The 8,957-nt window shown below is 40.1% G+C and overlaps 1 protein-coding gene across 2 annotated transcripts in view; it reads left to right on the top strand.

Moving 5' to 3' along the window:
* Bcap29 (B cell receptor associated protein 29) overlaps positions 1-8,957 on the top strand; it is a 42,448-nt gene that overhangs the window by 8,459 nt on the left and 25,032 nt on the right. For both annotated transcript variants that reach the window (XM_031357467.1, XM_031357468.1), the window contains exon 5: positions 2,211-2,346. In XM_031357467.1, the coding sequence (XP_031213327.1) occupies positions 2,211-2,346 (136 nt within the window). The remainder of the gene's footprint in view (positions 1-2,210; positions 2,347-8,957) is intronic.

Here is an 8,957-nt window from a genome sequence, read left to right as displayed (position 1 = left end):
ATATATATATATATATATGTAGATGCAATAACACTTTGTAAAACAGCGGGGAGGAGGGCATGAATTTGAAGGAGAATTGGCAAAGATATATGGGAGGCTTTGGAGGGAGGAAAAGGAAAGGAGACATCTAATTAAATTACAATCTCAAAAATAAGGGGAAAAGTTACAGTTCATAGATCTGCTGGCTGCAGATGGCCTTGAGTGATCGGGTTGCTGACTTTCTGGATCCATCTCCAGCTGCTCTTCAAAACGTACAGTACATCTCATTCCCACTCTCCTTTTGTAAGAAAAATAGTTATTGTTTATGAGCTATCTCTTTCCTTCCCACTTGAGTCATCCTACAAGCTATTCTAGAACACTCTTTCCTCCTCACAATCTCTGCTTATTTTTCTGGTGTTTGAAGAACAGTTATTATTAGGGATGAGGAAACACATAAATACAGCAGGCACACAGAGATAAAGATCCTCTGCAAGGCAAGGTGGTAGGGAAGGACTTGGGAAGCTGAAGCCCTGTTTGTTTTATTTTTTGAGACAGGGTCTCACTGTGTAACCCTGGCTGGCCTAGAACCTGTTATTTCAACCAGGCTGACCTTGAACCCACAGATATCTGAGGCCTCTGCTTCTCAAGTACTGGGTTTAAAGGCTAAGTTGACCATACCTGGCCTTCCATTTTTTATTTAACATTCACTTATCTTTTAGCTTTCTCAAAGAAGCCCTGTGACCAGCAGTTCCTCCAAAGTATGCAGGTCTTCTGTTAAGTCCTGACTTCAACTTCTAGTGCCATTCACAGTTGCAACTAAATACTGTTTATATCTCCAACTAAAAGCCAGTAGTTAGGATTAAAGCAGAGGCAGGCAGATCTCTGTGAGTTTGAGGCCAGTCTGGTCTACATAGTGAGTTCCAGGACAGCCGGAGCTACATAGTCAGACCCTGTCCTGAAAACAATAGCAAAAACAAATAAACACATAAAAAGAAAAAGGAAAATCTCCAACTAGGACATGAACTTGAAAGCAAGAATTAAGTTCCCTTTTGCTGTGGCCCTAAGGCCTAACATAGTAGTTCCTTAGTAAATAGCTGCTAAAAGAATAATTGAAGAGATTAATTTTAGTATCTAACAGTGGGGGTTATATGTAAACATGTCAGTATTAATTTTTTTGGACCTGTGCCCCTTATAAAATGATCTTTAAACTGCAAATTAAAAAAAAAAAAAAAAAAAAGATTTTCTTGCTGGCCTTGCATTACCATCCAGAAGACAGTGATAACACATACCTTTAATCCCAGCAGGCAGAAAGCAGAGACAGGCAGATCTCTGAGGTTAATGCTTGTCCAGTCTAGGGAGTGAGTTCCAGTACAGCTAGGGATATGCAGAGAAACCCTGTCTCAAAAAACAAATTAATTAAAATTTCATTTGACTACTTTAGGTTAATGGCTTATAAAAGGGAAATAACATTGTGTGCAAGAAGCTGTGGGATACCACTGCATCTGTTTTTTCCGTTTCTGTCCTCTACCCTTGCAACTCCCTATCCCCCACCACACACACACACACACAAAGAAGATAGAATAAAAAGAAAATCTTGTTGTTTAAACTTTAGTGTGTTACAGTGTGTCGGGTAGTATACCCCTTTGTTCACACATCTTTACTTGCAAACATCGCAATGATGTCTGGTTTGAGCCCCTGACTTCTGCTACACTATCTATACTGAATCCGCATGTGCATTCCTTTTGGATATCTTCTTGTTAACCTGTGTCATGGAGATCCTGCAGCTTTGGATCTGCAGGACCTGTCCCTTCATTCACTCCAGCAGATCATAGATGGGGTGGATATTGGAGTGAGCCAACTCAAAGCCCTTGCATTTGGGCCTGGGAGGTAGCTTAGTTGGTCAGCCAGCCAGCTCTCCTGGACTGCACCAGCCTCAGCTAGCTTTCCAAGTGCTGCAGCTGGCCAGGGGCAGGGGCAGGGGCAGGGGCAGCTCTCCAGCTCTGTATTCTAATGCTTGTCTTCTAACAGAGGATACAAAGGAGTGAAGCCCAGCTTGTTTTAACTGACAGACTTGGACAGCAAAAAGGAAATGTGCCATTTAAATGTTGCCTCCACCCCCATTTCTGTAGACCTAACGAATTATTTGACAATGGCTATTGTATTAAAGTCTGAGTTCCCGATGATTAATCTAGTTAGGTGTTATTCTGAACTTCATTTGTTTTTTCCCTCAGTGTGTTGAGACGTCTGGTTACGCTTATTACTCAGCTGGCAAAAGAAATATCAAACAAAGGAGTGCTTAAAATTCAAGCAGAAAATACCAATAAGGCTGCCAAGAGATTCATGGAAGAGAATGAAAAACTAAAATTGGTATTTAATTTTCTTTATTAAAAAAATGTGTAAATGTTGTTAAAGTTCACAAAGAGAAATATACTAATTTTAGCAGCAGAAATAGCATTTTCATAATTTATCATGAGAAAGTGACAGAGACCATAGCATTGATCTAAGGAATGATTATTTTGTTGTTGTTGTTTGTTGTGTTTTGGAGAAACCCCCTGTAGATGAGGCTGGCCTTGAACTCAGAGATCTTCCTACCCATATGCCTCCTGAGTGCTATGTTAAAAATGTGTGCCACCACTACCCAGCTGATTACTATTCTTTAGGGTTGCTTGCTTCCACACTTTCCCTCTGTACAAATTAATACCAGTGATCCTGTTTCTATGAACCATGGGAGCATGCATACATTTTTTTTCATTTATTTTATTTTTTTTTACTAATTCACTTCACATCCTACTCACTACCCTACTCACAGTTAGCCCCTCCCACCATCCATCCCCTCTCCTTTTCTCCTCTGACTGGGTGGGGGCCTCCCTAGGTATCCCCCCACCCTGGCACTTCAGGTCTCTAGCCAAGAGGCTAGGTGCCTCGTTTCCCACTGAGGCCAGACAAGGCAGCCCAGCTGGTAGAATCCATTCCAGTTGTTCAGGACCCACATGAAGACTATGCTGCACATCTGTTGCAAATGTGCAGAGAGGCCTAGCTACAGCCCATGCATGTTTTTTGGTTGGTGGTTCTGACAGAGAGCCCCAAGGGTCCAGGTTAGTTAACTGTTGGTCTTTCTGTGGAGTTCCTATCCCTTTCAGGGCCAGCACTCCTTCCTTCTGCTCTTCCATAAGAGTCCCCAAGCTCCATCCACTGTTTGGCTGTGGGTGTGTATATCTGTCTGAGTCAGCTGCTGGGTGGAGCCTCTCAGAGGACAACAGGCACATGCATTTTTTTAATAGTTTTTTTTGTAATTGAATTTCTTCTTAAACAATTTCATACATGTATATAGTGCATTCTATTTACTCTTACCCCTGCCCCCTTGTCCCTTCCCACCCATCCAAACTCTCTGTCCCCCCTTTGTCCCCTTTCTACCTTCATCCATTGTTGGTTTGTGCTGCACTGAGTTTAACTGAGGCCTTCTGTGACCATTCACTTGGAAATCTCCATTGTAGCTTAGTGAGTTCACCACTGGGTACACAACTGATGGCAATTACTTCCCTCTTCCAGAATCTCTCAATAGTCAGAAGTTCAGCAGGGAGGAGTAAGGCCCTATGCCATCTATGACTGTTTCTTGCCAGGGGCCAATCTTGGCCAGGCCCAGTGCAAGTAACCATAGCTACTGTGAGTTGAAGATTACAGTGACCATGGCATACCCCAGAATATGGCATCTTATAGCCATTCTTGGATTACAAATTTGAAGTCCTCTATCACCATTAATTTTATTTCATACCTAAATTAAATCTTTATCATTTTCTATGTCCATTTCTCTTTCAGCTAAAGTATGATTTGTTTTATGAAAAGTAGAGAGAAATTATTGAGACTACATTGATGATTTTATATAATTTTTAAAGTCTTTTATACAATTCTTACATTGCTATGTCTTCTGATATCCAGGAAATGCCTGTGTGTGTCAAATATTGAGGTTTGCCCTACTTGCAAAAAAAAAAAAAAGGAAGAAAGAAGATACAAAATTGTTGTGAATTTTAAAATCTAATGATTTTATAGGTTCAGTATATCAATTCATAATTCCATGAGCTTTTCATAGAATAAAAGGGATCTCTGGTAAATATTAACAAATGAAACACATTTTTCTTAGGAAAGTATTTTTATAATCATGCATTGAGATTATTTCTGTATTAGAAACTAAAGAAATATAGTCTTCATATTAAGTTAATGCCATGTTCACCAGTAGACACTGAAAACCCTGAGTTCAATCTTAAAGCCCACCCTTTAAAAAAAGACCTGCCTGCAAGCACCACTGCAAGCACCTGCCATCCATTGGAAGCCAGGCAGCCATCATGTGGCCAATAGAGTTCTGTGAGCTCATAAATCTCATCGCTTCCTATTCGGAACTTCTATTTTACCTTTTATGGTATTTGTTAGATGGTGACAAAAAAGAAAGGAAAGACCTCCTTTCATAGAAACAGAATTTTTAAAAATGGCTCTTTATGAACAGGCTGTAACTAACTAGCATCTTTTATGGAAACTGTGTTAAAAACAGTTTACATTTTACTTTGCTTTTTTCTTTTTAAAAATTTATTATGGTATATGCATGATATATGGAAAAGGGGAATTACTCTCCTCTTGCATCTTTACATGAGTTTTGGTGGTTGAACTCAGGCCACCAGGCTCACCTAGCAAGTGCTTTTACCCACTGAGCATCTCACCAAGTTTATTCTGATTTGAAAAAGCATTGATTGATCCATTGATGTCTTCTGTACTTCCTCTTAAAGTAATATTGTTCTCTAGCAATCAAGATGTAGATATAGTCTGAATTAAAAAGCTAGTACTTTTTGCTTTCTTTACAGCACAATTTCATTTTGTACTTTAATGTTGTTTGCTTAATTTTCCACCTTTTGATCTATTTCACAGTGTAAAATCATCATCTAGTGTATGATAACTACATTCAGAAGCCTCAGCTCTGTATTCACAGAAGGGCTTTCATCTATATCTAGTGCTTTGAAATTCCCATCATCTTAGAGTAATGCATTGTAACCACCATTTCGGTACACACCCTTTTACTTGTTTTCCTCCTAATCTTGAACTGTAAGCAGACAATATTTTTATATTTTTTATAAAATATTTTTCACATGTATATCATAACTAACAGAGTTAAATTAGCCCTGTCCTTCAAAGCATCACTTCAAGAGAACTTTAGAACTCTTCCTTTGGAATTATTTTCAAAGCCAGTCACTCATGGTAGGAAATATATTACCTGCTTGCTGAATCCTGAACTTCCCACAGTTTGTCTTTTCCCCCTCTTTGATTCCCTGATTGCTGTATAGCTCGAACTCAGTCAGTGGTCATAGATCAGCAGAAGAGGCCCCAGTGGCCTGGCTTATCAGATATGCCACACTAAAGCTAGTGCACGTGAGAAGGAAGTTTGTAAACTGGATAAATCCTGTCAATTCTCCGAGTCTAACTAATGGGAATGTAATCAATAAAAGCCATAGGCAAGAATGTAAAATGCTTTTTTATTTCATGTGGGATTTGAAATATTAGTGAAAGAATGATAAAACTGCTAAAATACCTCTTTATTGCATATGGGAAGAATATTATCCTGCAGAAAATATATAATCCTGAGATTCAGAAACTTTCAGTTGGGTGCTAATTTCAGCACTACAGTAATCAGCAGTGTGACCTAGGGCAAGTCACCTCATAGGTTTTGAATTTCAAGGTCCTGTGCCTATAAATAATAGTTAACTCTATGCCAATTGTGACTTTAAGTATTTCACAGTAAGTAAAATATTAACTCTTTTAATTCTTAAACAGTCCCATGAGGTTGTATTGTCTGCATTTTCTAGCTGAGAAAACAGGGAGAGAAAAGGTAATTAAAAAAAAAAAGAAGAAACAGTACAGGAAGTTTAAGGCCATGCAGCCTGACTGTAGCCCCTACATTTACAACCACATATTTTGTCCCCTCAACTCCTGTGCTGTCCTATGAAAATGATGCTTTGTTGCCCAAATATTCAGTTAAAGAAATGAGATAGTTATGAAAGAACAGCTTTTATTTGTTTTTCAAAGCAAATTCTCTTTAAGTAGCCAAAACTGTCCTTGAAATCACAATATTTAACCTGAAAAGATGCTGGCTTCCTGGCAAGAGCACTTACTGCTCTTCCACAGGACCCTGAATTCAATTTCCAGCACCCACATCGTAGCTCACAACCATCTCTACCTCTAGTTCCAGAGTATCTGATACCATTTCTGGCCTCCATGGGGCACCAGTACACATGGTACACAGACATATATGCAGACAAATACTCATATACATAAAAATAAATACATCCGAGAGAGAGAGAGAGAGAGAGAGAGAGAGAGAGAGAGCTATCTCCTGCCTCATCTTCTCACTCTAATGTGCGCATCCATGCCTTGCCATCAGTTAATTTTAACTCAACTGCTTCAGAATGGCAGCATGAAGTGTTCCTCTCTCACCTGCCTGCTGGGGTGGACGAGAGGGTGGGGTGTGGAGACCTGTGCCCTTGTAGCTGGGAGCTGCTGAGTTGCAGACTCCAGACCTCTTGGTCTTTCTCCAGCATGAATTAAGGATAATAAATTGGAGCAGTTTTACAGGTGCAGTAATGAAAGCCTATTTACAAGGCTGCCACAAGTCCAGCTTTTCCAAGTTGGCAGCGTAATTCAAGCAGTCAGTGTAAACATTCCTGCAGCTCAGTGGTTCCTTCCCAATTTTGGTAATCATCCCCACTGTGGTAAACCGTCCAAAGTAAGCTTTCTGTTTTTAAATCTATTCTGACTTTACAAATGCAACTCTTCTTTTCTAGCCTAAAATTGTTTTGAACTTGAAGTAAGCAACAAATTTAAAAAGGCTTGAAGAAATTCTCACCCTGCTTTCTTAGAGGCAACTCTTTTGATTCTAAAAGGTCTGATGGTCTTTCTGTTTCAGACCGTGCTTTGGCCCTCCAATCTCTTCAGAGCTTCTTCAGATAGTGTGTTGACTGCAGCTTTGATTCCTCCTCTGAGCTGCCTACTCCTTTCCTACTTCAACATGGGTGCCATGTTGTCCTTAGTTTAGCTTTGATGTACACATTTTTCCTTTCCAGTAGATGAATGCTACCGAACAATGGCTACCGACCAGCTTTCTCTTCATTTCAGCTCTTATAGTATCTTTCATGCTAAAATATTTGCATCCACTCATTGCTCACTAGGTTCTGTGAGTTTTGTCTGATAAATTACCCAGTAGTGATAGAAAATGAATCACTCTGGTATAGAAAATTTTAAATCACCGTGTTTCCTTAGCATGGAAGATATGAGAACTAAGCCGCTGCCACTGTTTAGTTAGTCCACTGGCCCACGCTTGTGAATACTTACATTTGTTTTCTATTTATGTTGTGTGTGTATGTTGAAGAGAGAGGTAATAGTCTGTGTGCATGTGTGTGCACATGAGCATAGAGGTCAACCTCAAGTTCATTCTTCAGGTACTGTTCACTTTGGGTTTTTTTGGTTTTGGTTTTGGTTTTTTTGGGGGGGGATACTTTATTTTAGGTATTTATCTGTAGCTCTTACTGTTCTTGAAGGTTTTGGCTATTTGGTTTTTTAAATTTTTTTATTAGATATTTTCTTTATTTACATGTCATATGATATCTCCTTTCCCAGTTTCCCTTCCAAAAAAACAAAAAACAACAACAAGAACAAACCCCTGTTCCCTCCCACTCCCCCTGCTCAACACCCTGCCCTCTCCTGCTTGCTGACCCTGGCATTCCCCTACACTGGGGCATAGAACCCTCACAGGGCCAAGGGCCTTTCCTCCCATTGATGACCAACTTGGCCATCCTCTGCTATACACATGCTGCTGGAGCAATTAGTCCCACCATGTGTACTCTTTAGTTGGAGTTTTAGTCCCTGGGAGCTCTGAGGGTACTAGTTAGTTCATATTGTTGTTTGTCCTAAGGGGCTGCAAACCCTTCAGCTCCTTGGGTCCTTTCTCTAGCTCCCTCATTGGGGACCCTGTACTCCATTCAATGGATGGGCTGTGAGCCTCTACTTCTGTGTTAGTCAGGTACTGTCAGAGTCTCTCAGGAGACAGCTATATCAGGCTGGATTGTCCTTCCTTCAGTCTCTGCTCCATAGTTAGTCTCTGCAACTCCTTCCATGGGTATTTTGTTCCACCTTTTCAGAAGGAATGAAGTGTCCACATTTTGGTTACCCTTCTTTTTGAGTTTCTTGTGGTTTGTGGATTGTACTTCATGTATTCTGATCTTCTGGGCTAATGTCCACTTATCAGAGAGTGCATACCCATGTGTGGTCTTTTGTGATTGGGTTACCTCACTCAGGATGATATTCTACATATCCATCCATTTCCCTAAGAATTTCATAAATTCATTGTTTTTAATAGCTGAGTAGTACTCCATTGTGTAGATGTACCACAATTTCTGTATCCATTCCTCTGTTGAGGGATATCTGGGTTGTTTCCAGTTTCTGGCTATTATAAACAAGGCTGCTATGAACATGGTGGAGCATGTGTCCTTATTACATGTTGGAGCATCTTCTGGGTATATAACCAGGAGTGGTATAGCTGGATCCTCTGGTAGAACTGTGTCCAATTTCTGGAGGAATCGCCAAACTGACTTCCAGAGTGGTTGTACCAGCCTGCAATTCCACCAGCAATGAAGGAGTGTTCCTCTTTCTCCACAACCTCTCCAGCATCTGCTGTCACCTGAGTTTTTTATCCTAGCCATTCTGACTGGTGTGAGGTTGGAATCTCAGGGGTGTTTTGATTTGCATTTCCCTGATGACTAAGGATGTTGAACATTTCTTTAGGTGCTTCACAGCCATTTGTTGTTCATCAGTTGAGAATTCTTTGTTTACCTCTATACCCCATTTTTTAATCGGGTTATTTGTTTCTCTGCAGTCTAACTTCTTGAGTTCTTTGTATATATTGGATATTAGCCATCTGTCAGATATAGGATTGGTAAAGATCT

Source organism: Mastomys coucha, unplaced genomic scaffold (assembly GCF_008632895.1).
Source record: "Mastomys coucha isolate ucsf_1 unplaced genomic scaffold, UCSF_Mcou_1 pScaffold6, whole genome shotgun sequence".
In the NCBI taxonomy this organism is placed as follows: domain Eukaryota; kingdom Metazoa; phylum Chordata; class Mammalia; order Rodentia; family Muridae; genus Mastomys; species Mastomys coucha.
This window is presented reverse-complemented; position numbering and strand designations above follow the sequence as displayed.